The sequence below is a fragment of the Aspergillus piperis genome (assembly GCF_003184755.1).
Source record: "Aspergillus piperis CBS 112811 unplaced genomic scaffold BO85scaffold_22, whole genome shotgun sequence".
Lineage (NCBI taxonomy): Eukaryota > Fungi > Ascomycota > Eurotiomycetes > Eurotiales > Aspergillaceae > Aspergillus > Aspergillus piperis.
In genome coordinates, this window is record NW_020291612.1 from 61,241 (window position 1) to 81,622 (window position 20,382).

Genomic DNA, 20,382 nt, shown 5'->3' on the forward strand with positions numbered 1-20,382 from the left:
AGCTTCAGGATATTCAAAGTAATTCTCCACGAGCACGACTCAGGATTCATGGATAAGAGCCACTAGCAGCTCAGTTGAAGTCAAATCTAGACCTTGCAACCCCAAGACTCAAAGAGGGAACCAATACAGTAGTTCCACTTCTCGTCAGCTTCCTCCTCCCCATACCATTCCCGCAGCAGCATATCGTATATGTACAATATAGCGAAACAGGTGTTCAAATATTCCTTCAAGCGGACTCTAATATCTTTACTCTCCCCCCTCAACGGATCAGTGATACCCTCATCCTTCAAGGTTGCATCAAAACCCTCCTCACACCGTTGCTGCAAAGGCCACATATCCGTGACCCCAAAGTGATTCCAAAACTCCCGATGCAGAACATTCTGCGTCGGATAATCATAGTCCGCAAGGGCATGACGCGCCCAGTACTGAAATGTTTGTGTTTCCATTAGTGAAGCTACATTCTTGTCATCTCCGTTCGAACGTTTCTGCATGACCAGCGCATCCATCAGATTAACCATGACATATATCGTCAACGCCGGCTCCGCAACGAGCTCTACGCCAAACGCATGACCCCAATGGATGTTTGCCAGGGTATGCAAAGGTACCTGGGGATGGCGCGAGAGCGTTATCAGAGCAGAAAAAGCTTCTCGTGACATTTGCCTTGATAGGGGATCATTCTTTCTCGCGCTTGCGGATATGATGATCAGCATTTTGACTGCGTCGGCGAGGTCCCCGTCTCCGCTGCAGTAGCTTATAGGGTAACTTTCATCACTAGAGCTAGCGCTGTCGATCCAGTATTGGATGTCTCGGTGCTTGGTAGATAGGGGGTTATGCAGGGCGGAGTTTTTTTGATGAGGTCCGAGGCCGAAGTGGCGTTCGGGGTATGATAGTAGATCATCAGATATGAGGCTGTCCAGAGGGACAGGGTTGAGTGGCTTGGTTTCTTCGGTGCGTGAGAATTCGCGGATCGTCTTGGTAAGGGTGCGACGAAAGTGGTTCAGGTCGCATGACTCCGTGGGTTTATTTCGGGCGAAGAAGTCGGTGCGTTGAGGTGTGAAATGAGGATTGCATCTTATGATATTTATGTGTGCGGCTGCTGTGTTCCATGGTACTTTGTGATCTAGATGCATGGTGAGTGACTGGTTGCCTTGCAGGTGGCGGAATGTTGATGGAATTTCATAACCTACACACACTGACTTCGTTAGTGCAGGGTCCAATGACATAATGCGGGGCTTTTCTTGGCTTATTAGGCTAATTTTGGTCATGAACCCCTGAATCTTCTTGATAAAGGTTGTCTGGCTCTGCTCTAGGTGCTCTATCCAGGTAACAAATCGACAGTCCCTAACAACTTCGACTCCATCGATTTATCCTACAATTACTCATATCCTTCCTTCCTTAATTCAACTCAGCCACTCTATAGTGGTCTAGTAAAATGTAGATGAACTGTAAGAAATTATTTCGTCTAACAGTCTATGATCGTATATACTGGTCGCGAAATATACAGGTCTATTCTATATAGTCTACTGGAAAGCCTCCAGAGATTCGTCGTTCCACCTATCTCTCGTCAGTTTTACCATATCACGAAAATGTCATAGGTGAACAAGAGTAGAACTTACGTCAGGTACTTGCCACTCAGCGAGTTCGGCGCATCAATCACCAACCTAGCCATAACATTACCAGGCTGCTCAGGCTTCAGAAGGTTTCCAGCCTGGTGGACCGAAGTAAAGACAGAATGGAATTGGCGGTCCATAGTAGTAGCAAGGTCTTCACGAATCTGTCTCTGGATTTCGGTATCAACCAAACCCGGGTCAATGGACACAGACGTCACCTCAGGCTCTTCTTCGCCAAGGCTCAGAGCCAGGTGGTTCATGGCTGCCTTGGTCGCGCCATACAGACCCCATCCCTTGAATCCCGAGACCGATGCACCGGAAGACGTGAAGATGATTTTACCCTTGGTTTCGCGAAGGGCAGGGAGTCCAGCTTTGATCTGGTTTTGATGTATCAGTACCTAATACCGGTAGCCCCTTCTCTGTGGACCTGATCAAGGAGTCTATGCAATAAACTTACGAAAGTCACCAGGCTAATGAAATTGACATCAAATCCATGTTGCCATTGTTTCGGATCCGCCTCCGCGACGTTGGCAACCTGGCCCAGCATGCCGTGGTTGAGAACCAAGCCATCGAGACGATCGAAGGCCTTCAAGGCCAGGTCAACGGCCTTCTGGCCCAGCGAGAAATCCGCAAGATCGCCGGTCAGGACCTCAACTTGAGTGGGGTACTGGTCTTTCAGCTTCTGAAGGGGCTCCGCGCTACGGGCCATCACTACCACATTGTGGGATTGAGGCGCCGAAAGGAGGAACTTGGCCGTTGCAAGACCGATACCTATACCATGGGTAGGATATTTAGCGTCGGGGGTCGCATATTTAGATGCCGACATAAGCAATATAATGAGTTGGGTTCGTACCTCTCGAGGCACCGGTGACGATGAAAGTTTTGGCAGCCATATTGTTTCGAATAGAAGGTGACCTAGAAAAATTCAAGAATTATGAGGAAACCGAGGGAGAGAACGGAAATAGATGGAATTATCCTACAGGGGAAAATATCACCCGATGATCGGCCGAGTCAAAATCAACGGAGTCAGAAATTAGTGCATTCCGTCATGCAACGGAGAATTTCCGATAAGCGATCAGTGCCGGATGCACTGCGGCACTGACAAATGCAGGGTCCGAATATCCGAAAAGCTATATTAAGCGTCTTATGAATATATACCACCTGCAAATGAAGATAAATACATACGACCACAGGGTGTGGAAAACAGGGCTTCCCGTCCGCTCAGCCGTACTTAAGCCACACGCCGGGAGGTTAGTAGTTGGGTGGGTGACCACCAGCGAATCCCTTCTGTTGTATGTTTTTGTTTTTTTGATTTTTGTGATTTGTTGGAAGACAACAATAAACCAGTAAATAACCCGAGAAGGCGCTCACTGTATCAGATCTGTCTCCAGGCAATTGGTGATTCACAACTACTGCCTTAGGCATCAATATAGGAACATGTGCGGGGACGGGGAAATGACGTTGGGATGGTTCGAATGTTGCGTTTTGATAAACCCGAACAGCGTGATACGGCGATAGACCCTCAGCTCCACAATCGAAATCTCAATAATCAATATAAGAAGGCCCACATCTGATCGTACTTTGTAAAATCCCACCAGGCAACCGTTTGCAGCCTTATTGGGTGGGCAAGCGTTAGCAATGGCATCCATGTGACCATGGGCTCCGCTTTGATCCCGTCTTCCATCATCTCCTTCTTATCAACCTAACTAAACCTGGCAGGCATCTCATCGTTCTTCCAGCTCTCGAGGGGACCTTTCAACAATAATAACACTATTAGACACTTAATCATATCTAAATTCTCAAGTCGGAAATATGGACCATCCCAAAGCGAATGCCGAGAAAGTGTTCATCTCTTCAGCGCTTGATCCACTCGCAGTCGGAGAAATAAACGAGGGGCTACAGCCTACCGAAGAAGTATCCAAGATGCTATCCATCTTGACCGATGCTGGGATACAATGTTGCTTTGTTCAAGAACAAGCACTGATTTATTATGGAACTACGCGTGTACCACGCGTACGTGAAGACCCTCTATCGTGTGAGCGCCTGAGGGAATGCCACCTAACCATAAGCCCAGGACCTAGTATTATGCATACCGGATGAGCAATTTCAACGTGCGGTTGAATTATTCAGCTCTAACAGCCATATCCTCCAGCCATGTGGTCCAAGCCCGCTTAGGTCGCCAGATTTGCTGAACCACAAGTACCCCAGGTTCAAGGCAATTGGATGGGCGTCTTTCTGGCTCCTAGTTCCGGGGAATTACTGCCACCTCACAGTTAAACCAGAGAATATCGAGTGGAGTCTAGGTATGCTACAGTGTATAAAGCTCTGCATATTAGGAAATCTTCTAACCGCCCCAGGTGGCCTGCCGTACCCCAAGCTCTCAGTGTACGTGCAAAGTGCGATTGATTCTAAAAGCTTGTTAGATCTAGAGGAGTTGATAGATGGAATGGACCTCTCGGAGGAGTGGGGTCACAAAACACTCGACCTGGAAGGCCATACTGATACACAGTGGCTGGAAGATCGCGCCCAGGCTTTCCGGGATGATGGGGTGGATGAAATGTTCATCTTCGTTGACCCAACTCCTGTCTCGCGGAGAGTGATCTGGCTGGATGCGGTCAGAAATAAACAGAGACGCCTGGGCTGGAAGTATTCACCAGATGTTTATGCGAGTAGGTATCGGAAATATGGATCCAGGGACCCAAGGAGTGTCCGCAGGCCTGGTTTGTAGATATCCTCAATACCCAACTTGCCTAATTCAATGCTTGTCGAGAACCAAATTCAGTAGCTATTTAAAGGGGCAACAGCGAACAAGCAATTACACAATGACAAAGAACATGAGACACATACCAAAAAGCAAGCAAGCAGAGAGCAAAGCAAAAAACATATAAATGACAAAAAGTAAACCCTCTCCTGACCCGGACAAGTAACATCAAAACCACATACACCGCTGGACATAAGGAGAATACTCTTGCGTATACCCTGGCATACTGCATTCCACGGCCATTCTGGTGAACTTGGATTGACATGCGTGAGTCCATGGATGCCCATACAATCTCCCCACTTGACAATGCCATACCCACGCCATGATAGGAAAAGTGGTGAGCACAAGAAGGATTCAACGCCCAAAAAATGCCCTCCAGCGGGGCAGGTTCGCGGGAGACACACTTTCAAGGAAAGCAGTGACGGTCTCTGGATCTAAACGATGAACAACCGCTCGAACTTCTGATCCGTAGGCCAACACTATATGTTGAATATCTTCCATATCACCACGTCTTTTGCGAGCAGCAAAGGCCGCCATTTTACCTCTCAGGAGGAAAAGGAGCTCAATTACGTAAATCGTCCGCACTCCAGCTCTAGTATTGAGCGAAACTTGTCTTCTGTTCTCAGAAAGCTCCCGTGGGCTATTTTGATATCCTATATTTTGTTTTTGGTGAGAAGGGATTGAACATGCTTTGTATAGCCACGCTTACCACTTTCGATAAGGTCAACCTCTACAGGCAATGCCATCACGCAGTTGTCGTAACCCGGGCCAGTGCGGACGAATACCTTCAAAATATTACTGATCAATCTGGTGTTCGGAATGATCAAACTAGAGGCTAGTATGTCAGTTTAGCGATAAAAGAGCTTATATACCAGCCTGACATACCGCGGTTCGGCCTCCACAATTCTCCACAAGTCTCGCATCTTTCCAGGTGCTTGAAAGGCCATATCAACGTCTCTGGTCTCACGTTTACCTCCCAAGTATGAGACCGCAAGACCACCCATCAGCCCATAAGGAATCCCAGCTCCATCCAACAGCCCAGCCATAAAGAAAGCAGCAGAAGCGAGATTGGAGCCGGGGATTCGGGGATACTTCTCTCTCTCCTCGTCAGAGTCATAATTCACAAGATCATAGGTCGAGGCCATGTTGTATCGAGGGACTCTATCTTGTCACAGGATGTGAGGGATGCCTTATGCTCAATAGTTCTGGAAGAAGTAAGACAAAGATGTCTGTTGCAAAAAGATAACAAAGGGATACACAGTAGATTGCGCCGGAGTGCTTATGTCGTTATAGGCGAACAGATTGAAAACAAGAGAATTAATCCAATAATTGAAGGAAGGAAAAGCAGATAACAAGCCGAAAAGCTAAGACAGCCTGCAACGAGAAGAAGGGTCTGAGTCTCAATGGCTTTTCAATAATATATTAGGAAAGGTTATAGTTGGAAGCTGTGAGATTTCTGAACAAAGATGATGCGGTCTTCTCTAGTTGACTACAAAGGGATATCAAGAAGTGTGGGCGCGTAAAGAACACAAGGTTCTTGACAAGGCTCAACGAAAAACAGTCCAGATTGCTCTGATCAAGCAAATGAGCGGTTAGAGAGACACCGAGCGCGCGACTTTCTTCCATTAGACCAACATTGGCACTGCCATATCGATTGCCATTGGAACGACTTCCTAGTGTAAAGCCATCACATACCTGAAGATCAGTCCAAGATGTAGCCGAGCTGAGAGCTGCGAGTCAGTTGGAGGGGTCTAGGCATGAGTTCTAAAGTTTCTTAGAGCCAGTCGATGGGTCATGGGAATAAGGATCGTAATACGACCGGATCCTGCCCTTACGATTGCTCGCGACAAGCCCAATAAAAGGAATGCATAGTTACACATGATGGCGCAATGTGTTGGAAAAGTGGGCATTATAGGGCGCGAGAGCAGAATCACAAATTGGAAGAAGTGAGTCAATAAGAGAAATCCAGCTTCCTTTGCCACCGGTAAAGGAAGCCAAGTACCCAGTCAACACATACATAGAGCACGAATAAACACGAGCAGAGCCAAAATCACGCAAAATACGTGATATTGCTGTCTAGATGACCCTGCAGTGCGACTAACCTCCTTGGATGTGGGGATTAAACGGCATGACAAACAGCATCATCGTATGACCTTGGTTCATTTGTAGATACCAATGAGTAATCGAGTAAACGTTGGGTTCCCTAGCCGCCTTGAATGCTGCCGATATAGCGCGTAACTTAAGCTAATGTCGAATCATTGAAGGGAGAGACGTTATTTCAGGCTATTGGGAGTGAATCCGACATGGGTACCTCGCATGAGGCCCTAAGACGGTTGGTTCGGAGGCCTCAAAAATATTTTATCCAAAGCGACGTGCGAAGGATTTCACACAGGAAGAAAACCACGCAGATAATTTCCAATGCATATAAGCCATGGAGGCTCAGTTTTAGTTAAGGATTAAGCGCCATTCACGGACTGGACTCACCAGTGATATACAGCCCCCCTAGGAAGGCTGATGGGGCCAATGCGCAAACCCTCCGTATCCCCTTAGCACAGCGTCAATGACTCAACATCTACCCAGAACCATTGAAGTGCTGAACGGAGAAAGCCTTGCCTAAGCGCCCACTAATTTTAGTGCCTTGTCCATTGCTTCCTTCGCCCATCAGGGCTCGACTGCCCTGCAGTTCAGCCGTTCGCGTCTACTAGTCCATTTTCACTCAACTAATGGTGATGTTGCTTCCCCGGGGAGATCCACAAAAAGAAAAGACGGCGTTCTTTCTAACACGCGTAACGGATAGCCATGGGCTTGTAAGTGGCCGAGGACGGAAAGATAGCAAGGAGCTGGCACTACTTAGGGTACCGGAACCTCGGGACAATTCTCATACAGTGATTGGATACCGGTCTAATGGGCTCTTACTTCGAGTACAATCCTATTATCTATCCGCGTCTCAGAAGCCGACGAGTTCACTTCCAGAATAGAATGTGGATGACAATAACGGCGCGTAAGCTACGGAGTATATGGGATAGAACTAATAATCAAAAGTTCTTGTACACGTTTTGGAACCCACAACATGGACGAATGTCCAAGACCACATCCAATTGGCTGCTGGTGACATCTTAGTCGACAGCCGCACTGCTCTAAAATTGGCCTGTTTTGCAAGCCTTAATGATGCAACAGGTAGGTAGGTATATATTGAGTGCCTCCTTGTTTTCACATATAAATGCACCTTCTGTCTACAAAGTTTGGAAAGTCCACACCCACATCCATATCGACAAGGCAAGTATCTGTTATTCAATCGGTGCCTCCTGCTAGGTTTGAGAGCGGTACCGTCCATTAACGTGTGTTCTTCAGAGGAAGTTATTCGAGATTGATGGTGGTGGGCTGGACGCGTTACATACAGGCACATGCCCTATTAATTGGATCGGTGGCTAAGTTAGGCAGCCACGCAGCAGGCATTTAAGATGCTAGTAGGAATGATTCTTGTAATTCTTAGATCTTACTTTGCTTATCTGCTCGCCAACATGCTTAGCCTAGTGGTACCGAACGGCTGATTGGACGTCATTTGGCTGTCAGCTGACAGACTAATATCTCCGCCCACTCATAATTGGTTACCCAATCGGTCCCTGACCAGGCCCACAGCACATCTAACCAAGAACATGGCTTAGCCCTCGTGCAACTTATCCGTTGGGGGGATGGTTGGTTCCATGGAACGAAAGCTGACAGCCGATAACCAAAGCGGCTTCACGCATGGAACAGCACCATTTTGGAACTTCGTCACATGCCGATACGTCATGCATTAACCAACTGAGAATGGGATACTTAGCTAGAACATCAGGGACTTACCATCTCGCCCGAGGGCCTCGTACTTGCACCATATGCTTCTATGGCACCTTACAACCCCTGGCGCTCTGAATGGACCACAAAGGTGACAACGAAGTTCATGATCGGGTATGTATGACGCTTCCATCTATTGTTATGGATAACATATGCTCATGGTTCTGCAAAGCCGCTTTCCGAGCGCGACAAGCGTATCCTCACTACCTACGGAAGATTGCCTTGTGGGGGCAGCCTCGGACAGCAGCCTAAGGTATTACAACACCATGATAACTCTTCATCATAGCTGACAGTCATTAGAAACGGACCTATTTCGATTCAGGAGATTATGCCCTCTCCGCAGCTCACCGAGTGACCGACAACGGCGATATCCAAACCGGCACGGCTCACCCTGTCCGTGAGAGCATTTCGCACCCCTTCGCACCGGTACCAAGCACTGGCAATGCTGTTAGGGAGGCTAATGATGGTATTTTTGAGGACAAGAGTGCCATTACACAAGTTCCAAGGAGTCCTCTTTCCAGGAACCCGAGCTTCAGTGATCAAGATCTATAGGCCCCGAGGGCAGAAAAGCCTGAATTTGTAGGATATCTCGCGATGGTTAAGGACTGGGTTGATGAGCTTCATTGCATACTATACGGGGGAACACACTGGTTCCTCTTGACGCATTTGATATCCGGGTCAGTTCCTCCCCAGAATATCTGATATGTTATATTGATAGAGAATGTCTTTGGTTGGTTTATATCCTGTTTCCAGATTGAACTGTCCTTAGATATGTACGTGTCTCGAATTAATTCAACGCATCGGTTATGTGTCATACCATACACAGTTTCGATTACCGAGTCTCCTGGTAGGCTTGTCGACTTCCTCCTCGAAGACTAAAAGGTCAATCAGTGAGGATAGTATTACAGCCCATAAGCAACACACTGCAGATATTTGGTTCAACTCTCCAATCCCCCACTCCCGGGTCCTGTCAATCTTAGGGAAACCAGCAAAATCCCGCCATTATCCAGGCACTCACCAAGGTCATCGCAAATATCACAACTTTATGATCCATAGCACCAAAGTTTCAGACTCCCTCAAGTTTCCGGTACGCCCGCTCCGGCACACGTAGTGAGGCAGACGCATACTGATCCAGAAAGGCGTGTAAACTGGAACGGTCCGATTCAGATACACAACTGCTCGGTCGCTCTTGCTGACGATGTCTCGCACAACAATGCCAACACTGACGTAGGCCATCTTCAGTCGAAGACTTTAGCGAAGGTGCACAAGCGGCAGCAATAAGGGCGATCTCTTCGATTCTGCTCCATAACGTCGGCGCCACTAGCGAACGTAGCTGCTCTCCTTCGAGCACAATGACTCGTACATAGTAGAGCTTTACGCTAGCGGCAGCCGTAGCACAGAGAATCAGAGACAACAGAAACGCGATTATGAGCCTCTCTCGTAAAGGTCGATGTAGTCGCCAGATTATGGGTAATGGCATGATAACGAATATGACGTCGGTAAGGATGCCGATACCTGCCAGCCAGGGTGTCATATTAGCTTTATATTGTGCTTTTTCGAAAAATCACGGCATGTTAGATACTTACCAGTATATACAAAGCCATATATATGTAGTTGAGGCGGTGCCCAACATCTAGCATTAGGGACGACATCCCACATCGCACGCAAGGGTCTGCATTGGATAAAGAGACAGATGGTCGAAGCTAGCGCTGCTGCAAGCTGAACAGATACTGCACACCACAGAATAGCCTGCCATATCTTAGCCCGGTGAAGTGATATAAGTATTATTGCTACTGAAACTCGTAACAGTGCTCCAGCCCATATACCCGTCATTTCGTAGGTGAAGACGAACCGCAGGGCTTGGGCTCTGTTGTCTGGTGTAAGAAATTTGTCGTATCGACCAAGGCCATAGGAAGCTGCTGCGGCCATCATGGAGTATGCTACAATTTCCAAGGCCTGTTTAGATCGTCAGAACTGCTTCTCGGTGCTTGATATGAGGTAAAACTACCACTGCTAGCGATAATATGAGATCCTCGGCTCTAATCTTATATACTCGACGAAAGCGCGTGTACATTCGAAGAACGTATAAGGCCAGCGCTATAAGCAGTAGAATACCGCTAATAATCAGCGCCCTTGGAGCTGTAGTTGTATTGGCATTGTGAGGAACTTCTGCATTCATCTGGGTAGAAATCGTTCGCTGCTGGCATGGATTTTCATGCTCTGTTGCGGTCGCAAAACTGGTAGTATTCTCATGGTCTCGAGATGTGATCTAAGAATTTCTAACAGCATCCCCGGGGGGGTTCTGTGATATTCGTTCGATCCTTTTCCCCATGTCTACCGTGAAGTTGTCTGCTTCATTTTCCGCGGTTTAGATGGATCCCCGTTCGCGAGCCTAGTATCTGCAAGGGGTAGACAAGAATGGCTCTGGTAGCGAGGGTGAGGCATGAAACCATTAGGTCCATCTTGAAATAAATTCCGGTTCCCTTCAAAGTTAAACTGGTCCATTACCTTACGGTCTACTGCTCATTTTTGTTTGGGTGGATGTCAACGTCATTAACTTTAAGATACACTGTGACCAGTGGAAGCCACAGATGGGATATCTCTGACTGGTAACATACGTAAGTGGAAGGCATATATTGACTGTTGATGCCCTACCAATTGTTGCAATGAAGTTCAAGCCGTTCGGTGGAGGCATATATACTTTCGTCAACGGGCATTGACATAGCACGAATAACGTGTAGCAACCTTATAATTGCGTTAAAATGCCGGTAATAATATGACAGAGAGATTCAAGTCAAGTTCTGACTAATAGAAAATGAAGAGATTCGGTATCCCATGCATGATGGGGTGTGTTTTAGCATGCTTACAGAGAAGTCACTGTGAAGCTCACTATGCCGACCGGCCGCTATCAGGGTGAATTTGAGAACAGCTTCATCTTGCAATATAGTACACTTATTAGCATATTGTACTTCATCCAATCCTCGATGGTCTAACGGTCATGATTTCCGCTTGTCAATCCCTTTCGGGAACAAGCGCGGGAGACCTGGGTTCGACTCCCAGTCGGGGAGAATTCTTTTTTTGCCGATCATCCGATCGGCTATGTACATATCACCAGCCCACATTGTGAGTGAGGTTTCGACCAACTAATGGACTCTACTTTCGCTGCCGCCCAAATCATTTTGATGGGTTGGCTTCAACAATCCTAATACTGGTCCTGGAATGGCATTGTCTTTCATTCTCTGCACAGCTTACACAGGTCTATCCCGTCCGGACCCTTGTTGTATTTATACATTTCATATCCATTATATCCAGCAATAGGATATACAATTTACCCGAGACACCCATGGCCTTCCCGAATGATCTCTTACGATACTGTGATCGTCACAATCAGAGCCGACAAGACCCCTGCTCTCGGCATTTGTCTATTGAAAAGGGTCCACACCCCGCTTTAGTATATCCTCAAACACAAAGGCTTGCTGAATACCGGTTGTTTCGCCGATATAGCGCATGCGATTGATGACCCAATCTCGCTGATATTCCGAATTAGCCATCTGCCCGGCATATAACAGAGGCCAGAATAGGAGGTAGATACCGGCGATAGCGGGGATCCCATTGCTGACTGTTTGCGTGTATGATACACTACCAGACTTTACTGGTAGGTAACCACAGTATTGAGGCACGGAAGCACAAATGTCTGAAACGACCTGTTGCATTATTATGACTGAGTGCTGATACTGGACAGCATCGTATAGAGAAGTGTCCAGCACACTCTCCAATTGCTGCTTGATCTCACCATGCAAAAGTAACCGACATGCACGGATGTTGTTCCACACACCTGCGACCCATGCATCAGGATACACATGATACTGCGTTCCCATGACGGGTTCAGATGTAGTCACTAACTCGATGACCTGAAATTGCCAAGCTTCGGGCATGTTCCCCGCGAGCGAGCAGAGGTTGTGGTCTATTTCTTTGGCAGATGCAATTATTTTCTCAGGATCGCAGAGCGTACGGTCCTTGACCATTGCGTGGAAATAGGACAGTTCTATCATGATATCTGACAATTTCCACGCAGGATCACTAGTATCCATGTAAGCAGCAGTGTGGCGGTGAAGCTTTACCAATCCCATGGGTATTCGAAATGAGCGCATTATGCATGTCACTGAAATGCAGAGGAGGGTTTGACGAAACAACTGAAGCCCGGGACAAGATTGCACAAGTCCCACCCCTCGAATGTCCAATATCGACGCTACACCTTTTAAGTGAGTCTCTCTTTGATAGGGGAAGTCCTCACTCTCACAAGTCAGAGCCTCAAAGGTGTTTAGTAACAAAATCGAGATAATGGTAGCATTCTTTGCTGCTTCATGGCAGGACAATAAGGCTGCATTGATATGTCGAAGCGCTGCAACGTAATACTGTCTGGCTTTCTTGAGAAGAGCAACATGTTGAAACTTGGTAGCTTAAGCTGCTAGCGCAACAGCACGGAGACTCGCGACAATCCGTTGCTCATTCATGACATAATCGTTAAATATGGATAGATACTCGAAATGGCCCCGAATGAGGCCGGTGTTATGGAAGGTATGAGCCGACATGAAGAACTCGATCGCACGAGACTCTGTGGACTGGACTATGGTCCCGCCTAATATGTTGGCAGTTGATAATGCAGGATTTTGTACTCTTGCCGTATTACATATAACCGGCAAGGCAATTGTCGCATTGGGAACATAATCTGAGTCTGGATTCTCTGGGTTATGATGAAGAAACATCCTCTCTATAGTATCACCATACTGTGGACATTTCCATCCAGATTTTAGGCATTGATTGCAATGCGGTCGCGCCCGGTCGCACTGTTGGGTCCATCCGATAAGCATTGATATAAAGTATAAGAGGATAAAACCATAGAAAAATTTGTATTAGAGTGAGACTAATGAGCAGTACCTTGATCTTTCTCGTCCTACAGACCTGGCAGCCTCTTGATAATCTCCCGTGGCGGACCATTCTGATAGTATCGGCTGGTCCGATACCGGCCGTGGGTTAAGATCGCTGTCGTTCATGCAACGGTAGTAGGCAAGGCTACATCACATAGGTAATGCTGCACAAAGACGAAATTCATGATGTAGACAAATAAATGACTCATGCTCAAAGCATTACTGAGAAGAAAGACGAGGAAGAACAACTGGAAGGAACAGATAAAGACTCCCATCACATGTTCTGTCAGCGCTAAGCCCTTTTGGAAGGTATTGCGAGAGAGCCAATCACAGTGCAGCTAGTGATATAACCCTCTCTGAGTCTTCTGTCTCGGACGATGGACGCTGATCTTTTCCATAGAGCATTTATCATCTTTAGAAATTCAGAATGACTTAGCTTATCTGTAGGGAATAAGGTGCCAAATATAAATACGTGCTCCTGTCCTAACTACAGCAACAGTCTTCAGGCTCTCAAAAAGCACCATCTCATTGGCATTTCATAGAGTACAATTGCTGCTTATAACCAGTCCCCACAAATCCACACCCTTTTACTTTTCTTCTGCTATCTCACATTACAGGACCTTTGATTCTCAATATGTCCGAAGACAAGAAGCTCCTCGTCGTGTTCGGTGCCACGGGCATTCAAGGTGGCTCGGTTGTTCGAGCAATCCTGGCCGATCCTGCGGCATCAAAGCAGTTCAACATCCGGGCAGTCACCAGAGACCCTTCCAAGCAGGCTGCCAAAACTCTAGCTCAGCAAGGTGTGGAGTTAATGAAGGTAGGTCACACCCAACCGCCCCACTGGGCTTACGGGGCAGTCATTGACGAAGACGACAATAGGCCGACCTTGAAGACAAAGACTCCCTTCGCTTAGCTATCAAAGATGCTTATGCTGTCTTTGCGGTCACGAACTTCTGGGAGACTTTTGATGCTGCCGCCGAGACTAGACAAGGCATGAACGTGGCTGATATTGCTAAGGTAGGACATATTAGTACATTGTGGAGATATGCTAAAACGAAAAGGAATTGGATGTCAAGCATCTTATCTGGAGCAGCTTACCTAGCATCTCGCGGAGTATGTCACTTCATTATCTTCACTCATTGTGTCGTTTCTGTATTGTTGTGATGTGTGACTAATGAAGGATAGTCACCAATGATAAACTCACTGGCGTGGTGCATTTCGACAGCAAAGCTCGTGTTGATGACTACATCCGCCAGCTCTCGATCCCGCACACCATTGTCACCCTTGCCATCTACGCTACGTTTTTCTTTGAGATACTGACACCTCTTCCGACAACACCTCCTTCATACATGCTAGCCTTCTCCGAACCAGCAAGCGCCCAGACCAAAGTGCCCATCATTGACCCCACTGCTGACCTGGGTAAGTTTGTCAAGGGTATCCTTCTGAATCCTGGCAAGTCGCTCGGCCAAAACTGTAATGTCGCCGGAAAGGAATATACTTTCGAAGATATTATCGCCGTAGCAAAGGGTACTGGTGTAGATATAAGCTTCCAATCGGTGGATAAGGAGACATTCAAGGCCGGAATGGCTACCAAGGGATTTCCTGACGTTGTTTGTGAGGGTGTTTCTCAGGCCGCTCAGTATATCCAGGAGTATGGATACTTCGGCGGGGCCGGATTCGAGGAAAGCCACAAGGCAAGTCAATAATGAGTTTTGCTTATGCTTCCTTGTACTTTTGAACAATACTAACTGCCGTTGCACATTGTCATAGGTTTTGTTGGAACCCTTGACTACACTGGAAGATACTCTGAGAAACAGCGCGGTTTTGTCGCAGTTGAAGAATCAAAAGTGATTAGATGTTAAGCAAGGAACTCAGGTTTTCTTGGGGAACAGAAGATATTAACTTCAATTTCTAGATTGAAGTCCGATTATTTGGGCATCTGCGCCACAATTTGGTAACAGCACGTTGAGTTCATTGACTGGCTATATCAATTATTGCAATCATTAAATATTGATTACGGATCTGCAAAATATTATCCAACCCATATTCCGCAGTCAGGATGATATAGTTCACAGTTCCGGAGTATCAGGAAAGATTGGCATACTAGACGCAGTTAGACAAAGTTACCAGCCAGTAGTTTTTCTATCACCAAGAAACTTACATTTCAGGATAACGATCTCCCACAAAGTTGGCCTTCTGCACCAGATCCCTAATCTCAGCAACCTCTTCGTCACTCAATCTCACATCGACCGCTGAAGCGTTCTCTTCTAGGTACTTAACACTCCGGGTACCTGGAATGGGAATAACCTCCGGACCTTGAGCAAGCAGCCACGCCAGCGCAACCTGCGACGGCGTAGACTCATGTGCCTCTCCAATCTCCTTGAACCTCTCCACTATACTCAGGATTCTGTCCATGCCTTCAGAATACCTTGGAATCATGCATCGAAAGTCCTGCTCTCCCAGGTCACTTCTCGACTTGAACTGGCCCGTCAATAACCCCCGACCTATGGGACTATACGCCACCACAGCAATGCCCAGCTCGCGACATGTACGAAGCACGTCAGACTGGGGAGACTCGATGTCCAAGCAGAATGGACTGTACTCAATTTGCAGTGCTGAGATGGGATGAACAGCATGTGCACGGCGCAGAGTAGCAGCGGAGACCTCCGAAAGTCCTAGATAGCGAATCTTCCCTTCTCTGTATCCAAAATCTCATGTAAGCAACCTATCGTAGCACATTTGAAGTTATAGCTCACCTCTTCAACTGAACCATAGCCTCCACGGTCTTCTCAATAGGAGTCACCCCGTCCACCCGATGACAATAATACAAGTCAATAGTCTCAACACCCAACTTCTCCAGGCTCCTCTTACATGCCATTCGGACATACTCCGGGTCAGATCGAATACTTTGCTGCATGCTGGCATCATAGCTAAGACCAAACTTTGTTGCTAGAAAGATGTCTTCGCGCTTGCCAGACCGCTTGAACCACTCCCCGATAACGGCTTCGCTGTCGAAGTAGATGTCAGCCGTGTCCCAGAATCGCTGTCCAATGGAGTGAGCGTGGTCTAGGAAGGCGAGCTTCTCTTCCCGGGTGTTTTGTTGGCCGTAGGCACCGGCAATGCTCATGGTACCGAGACCAATAGCGTTGACAAGGGGACCGCTATGGCCTAGCTTGCGGAGGGTGGACATTGTTGGGTTAATTGATTTGTGAAGTAGACTCAATAGTAGTAAAGTTGGGTTGATGCACTTGGAATGATGGACGAGTTCTAGTGTATGGGATGGAAAGATGATGAGACTAGGGGGGTTGTAGAGCGGATATTTATATGCCGTTCAAAGAGGATGTAAGGGTTCATCAGCTACTGGAACTTATGGTTTCCTTCAAGCATCAAACTCCATTGTAAAACCCGTATCCAGGATTTCTGAGGCATACACAATCAAGCACAGATGGGGCTACGATTGGCCAGCCAATCACGGGCGTGGGAATGCGAACCGCCCAATAGGAATCGCCGAAAAACGAAGATGACCCAATCAGCATCATGTTGGATACGTACTGGGCATCTATGATGGAAGCTCTGGAGGCACAGTACTACGAGCAGACAAATCAAATTACAAGATTTGACATCTAGGTACTCAAAAATTACCTAAGCCAATATGCACACTAAAGTCTCGAGTGGATTACATGTATAGTAGCCACAACTATTCCGAAGAAATGCCTCGGGGTTCGAAGCCCATAAGACCGACTCTATCCGCCGACCGATAACTGATAAGCCATGATATCTCTATTTACGACAGATAATCTGCGCACTGGGAATGGATATCCAAGCATCCTCATCCTCCCCCCACTGACGCCAAACATTGGATATACTCTCGAGCTCCTCCAACGTCGCGAATCCATTATCTAGGGCTCCCTTAGCAAAGGCCGACTTCAACGCACGTTCTTGCCATGTTCCACTCCACCACTGAACCTCTTCCGGCTTCGTAAAGCACCACGCGCTCACAGTACAATCGACCTTCGGCTTCTCAAATCCAGCTTGACGTGCCCAGACATGCAAGTACCGACCTGCATTGGGCTCGCCTCCATTCTTTCGAGCCACCCGATCATACAGGTCCAGCCAGCGTCGTAGTCCAGGGAGTTCTGGGTACCACCCGAAGACCGAGTAATCTGACTCGCGCGCGGCGACAATACCGCCAGACTTGCAGACACGGCGCATCTCCTTCAAAACATTCACGGGATCTCCCACGTGCTGTAGAACTTGATGGCAGAGGACCACATCGAATGATTCATCGGCGTAAGCCAGGTTGTTGGCGTCACCCGTGACGAACTCGATGTTGTTGATTCCTCGCGATTCGGCGACCTGTCGGGCGCCTGGTAAGACATCGTCGACCATTTCCAGGCCCGTAACGTAGCCGTTCGGGACATAAGTAGCCAAGTCCACAGTAATGGTGCCCGGACCACAGCCGATGTCTAGGATCTTCATGTGAGGTTGGAGGTGTGGCAGGAGGTATTGAGCGGAGTTGAGGGCGGTCCGTTGTCCGTGGGACCGAAGCACGGAGGCATGATGGCCGTGAGTGTATGTTGCTGTCTCAGGCATTTTGCTTTTTTTTATTTTCTGAAGTATGGATGAAGATTTGTTGATGAGAAATGGAATGGCATGTATTCGTTGCTTCCTTTATAGCTGCTGTGGATGGCTAGCCACGGGCCGATATCGGTGGAGCTGTCGCTCGCTGACTTGGAGTCAACGCGATCGGCATGGTGGCATTTCGGAAAAGGATTCTCCAGCCAATATATGGATCAAGTAAGATGCAGGGAATGGTAAAATCTAGGCGGAAAATCACTCTTATTGCATGATCGCAGCATCCTTTGATCATTGCTGCGGGCGGACATCGCAGCTCCCGCACAACCATCTCCGGTCATTGGTAACTGACCCACTTGGGTCATGTTCTATGCTTGAGCTTGAATATGCTTCTAGTTCGGAGCCACATATGTTTGCTGATACATGAAGCCCTGACCGGGTTATTGAGAGACTAGGCCTATTAGAGTACTGTGATCATAGTCACAGTCTGTTCTGGACTGGTGCCATCACCATCTTAGCCCGCAGCGATACCGGAGATGCTATGGAAATTGAACCCTACATGCTGATTATCCGGCGACAGTGCCACCTATTGGGACCCATATCTTTCTCAAATGATGTTTCTGAAACCTTCGGTTTTTGCTTTTACAGTAATTTCATGTATTTACCACATTGAGGCTGATACTCTGGCTTCTGCCACTTCTTGACGCTAAAAGCTTTTGTCGGCTACTATATCCAAACCTGCTTCTGCAGTTCCACTTATCATATTAGCAACTGGAAAACTTCCGCTAGCCCAGTCCAAGGCCAGGTACCCGCCAATAGTACCTCGTTTATCTCTATCATGATGGCTATAAAAGAATGGGCGCCCACAAAGGAAGATGACAATTAGGGCTGTTGTCGTTCGTTCCTTTCAGTCATTCTTTCACACCGCAACACGGTCTATTCTCTCCCAACACACACCATTACGTTCTTTTGATCATTTCAGCCATTGGAATCATGGGGAGAATAATAGCAAGATCTCTGACTGTTCTGCTACCCCTGTCTCAATTGACTGCGGCTCTGACCGTCCAGCCAGAAGCAGCAGCCAGGGTCTCAGTTGAGACTTTGACATCTACCTATACCGACACAGTGACCAGAACAATCACCAGTCTTTCAGCTTCAACCACCACTACCACCTGTGCTACCCAGTCGTATGCGGACCCATTCTGTACCTTGGACGGTGCTTGGTCTCTCGTCGGCAACTGGTTCCAACAATGGTGTTCGGGCGTCTCTCTAGAGGGAGGGACGACTGTCACCTCGGCAAACTACGCATCATTATATGAATGCGAGCTGATATGCTGGCAATTAAGTACTGAGTGTAACGGCGTCAATTACAATACGGCGATCCGTGCTTGCTACCTCCTAACTGGCTCGCTCACTGCTACTTCTGCTGCCTCTTACAGGGCGGCGATGCGCTTCACCACCAATCCTTGCACAGTTACCGAGACTTCTATATCGACGGGCCTTATGACGCAAACATCCACCATCGTGTCTGTTGTGACATACACGTCAACTATCACTATGCCGGATATATTATCTACTCAGACTGGCTCTGTGTCAGTTATGCCAACTTCCACAAGTTATGCCAACTTCCACATCTCCAGTCGCAGTATCCAGTTCTATCCCCGCAATTTCCAGCACTCGGGTCACCTCCCTGGGAACCACTACTCCCTCGTCGGTATTTACCTCAAAACCAGTGATACAGTTGTCGTTGGCCTCTGTGTCTGCATCTATCGTTGACTCTTCATCTTTCACGACCTCGGAAAAGTCATCCATGCCGAACCAGCCATCCGCTGCCGCAAGTTCCTCCATCGCTATACAGCTCAGCAGCTCACATTCGCCTTCATCCAGCGATACTTTAACATTAACTCCGAGTTCAAGACTTGCGATGTCTACTACCTCGCGTCCTGCAATCACATCAAGTTCGGCTTTATCTTTACATCCAAGCCCTTGGGTATCCCTGCAATCATCAAGCCAAAACATAGCATCCACCACATCTATCCACGCATCGTCGAGTCCGGAGTCAACCAAACTTCCTCAGGCATCTACATCGGTACCATATATGCCTTCATTCACGAACCAAAGCACCAATCTACCGAGCCATTTAACCCCTCCGCAGCCCGCTATTAGTACCTACAACAGCAGCCTTCCGGAGTCTGCTTCCTCACACGGAGGACACTCTACCACTTTCACAATCCTTACCACCCAAGTCCACACTGTCACTTCCTGTCCAGATCAAGTGACCGACTGTCCTAATACGGATAAAACTACATTCCTCACTACCGAGACCATCACCGTGGGCACTACAATCTATCCCGTCACTGCTGTCATGGCCTCTCCAACGATTTTGCAGCCTGCAGAGGATGTGTATACTGAGGTTTCGACGGTGTATTTCACGAACATCGTGACAATCAGTGCTTGTGTACGTGATTGGTATTGATTGTTTACTTGGCCTCGATAGTTCAAAATATTACTCCAATATTTCGGGGTGTTAAAAGCTGATATTTACGCTAAATGGTCTGTACAGTAGTTCTTGGCAACCTAATTGATAGGTTACTAATGCAATTAATAATCATAATCATCGCCTCGTTCCTATTATATCCTAATCAACAATTTATTCCTATGATAGATACTTCAT

At 47.5% G+C, this 20,382-nt stretch overlaps 11 protein-coding genes and 1 non-coding gene across 12 annotated transcripts; 5 read left to right on the plus strand and 7 right to left on the minus strand.

Moving 5' to 3' along the window:
* Nucleotides 1–3: 3 nt before the first annotated feature.
* Nucleotides 4–1,138, minus strand: BO85DRAFT_503627 (uncharacterized protein). The gene has a single exon (XM_025664242.1). The coding sequence runs from the start codon at nucleotides 1,128–1,130 to the stop codon at nucleotides 87–89; it is 1,044 nt and encodes a 347-aa protein (XP_025511567.1). The 5' UTR covers nucleotides 1,131–1,138; the 3' UTR covers nucleotides 4–86.
* A 339-nt stretch (nucleotides 1,139–1,477) lies between these two features.
* BO85DRAFT_452880 (SDR family oxidoreductase) lies at nucleotides 1,478–2,586 on the minus strand. Its single transcript, XM_025660926.1, has 4 exons — nucleotides 2,464–2,586; nucleotides 2,068–2,381; nucleotides 1,617–1,987; nucleotides 1,478–1,554 (listed from the first exon to the last, which is right to left on the minus strand). Exons 1-4 carry the CDS (start codon nucleotides 2,501–2,503, stop codon nucleotides 1,521–1,523), a joined length of 759 nt encoding a protein of 252 aa, XP_025511568.1. The 5' UTR covers nucleotides 2,504–2,586; the 3' UTR covers nucleotides 1,478–1,520.
* A 742-nt stretch (nucleotides 2,587–3,328) lies between these two features.
* BO85DRAFT_523333 (uncharacterized protein) lies at nucleotides 3,329–4,364 on the plus strand (the record flags this gene model as incomplete). The annotated part of the gene is made up of 4 exons (XM_025665335.1): nucleotides 3,329–3,623; nucleotides 3,685–3,913; nucleotides 3,968–4,224; nucleotides 4,284–4,364. Exons 1-4 carry the CDS (start codon nucleotides 3,423–3,425, stop codon nucleotides 4,362–4,364), a joined length of 768 nt encoding a protein of 255 aa, XP_025511569.1. The 5' UTR covers nucleotides 3,329–3,422.
* Nucleotides 4,365–4,937: 573 nt separating this feature from the next.
* BO85DRAFT_503629 (uncharacterized protein) lies at nucleotides 4,938–5,697 on the minus strand (the record flags this gene model as incomplete). The annotated part of the gene is made up of 3 exons (XM_025664243.1): nucleotides 5,257–5,697; nucleotides 5,081–5,199; nucleotides 4,938–5,011 (listed from the first exon to the last, which is right to left on the minus strand). The coding sequence occupies exons 1-3, from the start codon at nucleotides 5,514–5,516 to the stop codon at nucleotides 4,938–4,940; spliced, it is 453 nt and encodes a 150-aa protein (XP_025511570.1). The 5' UTR covers nucleotides 5,517–5,697.
* Nucleotides 5,698–8,048: 2,351 nt separating this feature from the next.
* Nucleotides 8,049–8,757, plus strand: BO85DRAFT_503631 (uncharacterized protein; the record flags this gene model as incomplete). Its single annotated transcript, XM_025664244.1, has 3 exons — nucleotides 8,049–8,319; nucleotides 8,378–8,458; nucleotides 8,506–8,757. Exons 1-3 carry the CDS (start codon nucleotides 8,284–8,286, stop codon nucleotides 8,755–8,757), a joined length of 369 nt encoding a protein of 122 aa, XP_025511571.1. The 5' UTR covers nucleotides 8,049–8,283.
* A 514-nt stretch (nucleotides 8,758–9,271) lies between these two features.
* On the minus strand, nucleotides 9,272–10,134 carry BO85DRAFT_503633 (uncharacterized protein; the record flags this gene model as incomplete). The annotated part of the gene is made up of 2 exons (XM_025664245.1): nucleotides 9,272–9,720; nucleotides 9,792–10,134. The coding sequence occupies 2 exons, from the start codon at nucleotides 10,132–10,134 to the stop codon at nucleotides 9,272–9,274; spliced, it is 792 nt and encodes a 263-aa protein (XP_025511572.1).
* Nucleotides 10,135–11,183: 1,049 nt separating this feature from the next.
* Nucleotides 11,184–11,273, plus strand: BO85DRAFT_t237. Its single transcript has one exon. It is a non-coding gene; the product is annotated as a tRNA-Asp (tRNA).
* Nucleotides 11,274–11,627: 354 nt separating this feature from the next.
* Nucleotides 11,628–12,797, minus strand: BO85DRAFT_462700 (C6 transcription factor; the record flags this gene model as incomplete). The annotated part of the gene is made up of 2 exons (XM_025661866.1): nucleotides 11,628–12,664; nucleotides 12,695–12,797. The coding sequence occupies 2 exons, from the start codon at nucleotides 12,795–12,797 to the stop codon at nucleotides 11,628–11,630; spliced, it is 1,140 nt and encodes a 379-aa protein (XP_025511573.1).
* A 970-nt stretch (nucleotides 12,798–13,767) lies between these two features.
* BO85DRAFT_491783 (NmrA/HSCARG family protein) lies at nucleotides 13,768–14,839 on the plus strand (the record flags this gene model as incomplete). Its single annotated transcript, XM_025663736.1, has 4 exons — nucleotides 13,768–13,950; nucleotides 14,013–14,150; nucleotides 14,195–14,246; nucleotides 14,319–14,839. The coding sequence occupies 4 exons, from the start codon at nucleotides 13,768–13,770 to the stop codon at nucleotides 14,837–14,839; spliced, it is 894 nt and encodes a 297-aa protein (XP_025511574.1).
* Nucleotides 14,840–15,202: 363 nt separating this feature from the next.
* Nucleotides 15,203–16,323, minus strand: BO85DRAFT_523335 (aldo/keto reductase; the record flags this gene model as incomplete). Its single annotated transcript, XM_025665336.1, has 3 exons — nucleotides 15,203–15,236; nucleotides 15,295–15,831; nucleotides 15,890–16,323. 3 exons carry the CDS (start codon nucleotides 16,321–16,323, stop codon nucleotides 15,203–15,205), a joined length of 1,005 nt encoding a protein of 334 aa, XP_025511575.1.
* Nucleotides 16,324–16,913: 590 nt separating this feature from the next.
* On the minus strand, nucleotides 16,914–17,726 carry BO85DRAFT_523336 (class I SAM-dependent methyltransferase; the record flags this gene model as incomplete). The annotated part of the gene is made up of 1 exon (XM_025665337.1): nucleotides 16,914–17,726. The coding sequence occupies one exon, from the start codon at nucleotides 17,724–17,726 to the stop codon at nucleotides 16,914–16,916; it is 813 nt and encodes a 270-aa protein (XP_025511576.1).
* A 975-nt stretch (nucleotides 17,727–18,701) lies between these two features.
* BO85DRAFT_441983 (uncharacterized protein) lies at nucleotides 18,702–20,274 on the plus strand (the record flags this gene model as incomplete). The annotated part of the gene is made up of 3 exons (XM_025658821.1): nucleotides 18,702–19,418; nucleotides 19,450–20,166; nucleotides 20,272–20,274. The coding sequence occupies 3 exons, from the start codon at nucleotides 18,702–18,704 to the stop codon at nucleotides 20,272–20,274; spliced, it is 1,437 nt and encodes a 478-aa protein (XP_025511577.1).
* Nucleotides 20,275–20,382: the final 108 nt, after the last annotated feature.

What these genes read in the sequence shown, in the direction of transcription:
- BO85DRAFT_452880 (XM_025660926.1), bottom strand. Translation starts at nt 2,503, where the DNA reads ATGGCTGCCAAAACTTTCATCGTCACCGGTGCCTCGAGAG. An exon ending in TCATTAGCCTGGTGACTTTC is followed by an intron (nt 1,988 to 2,067) that starts GTAAGTTTATTG and finishes CATCAAAACCAG; the next exon opens with ATCAAAGCTGGACTCCCTGC. An exon ending in CTGAGTGGCAAGTACCTGAC is followed by an intron (nt 1,555 to 1,616) that starts GTAAGTTCTACT and finishes GACGAGAGATAG; the next exon opens with GTGGAACGACGAATCTCTGG.
- BO85DRAFT_503627 (XM_025664242.1), bottom strand. Translation starts at nt 1,130, where the DNA reads ATGCATCTAGATCACAAAGTACCATGGAACACAGCAGCCGCACACATA.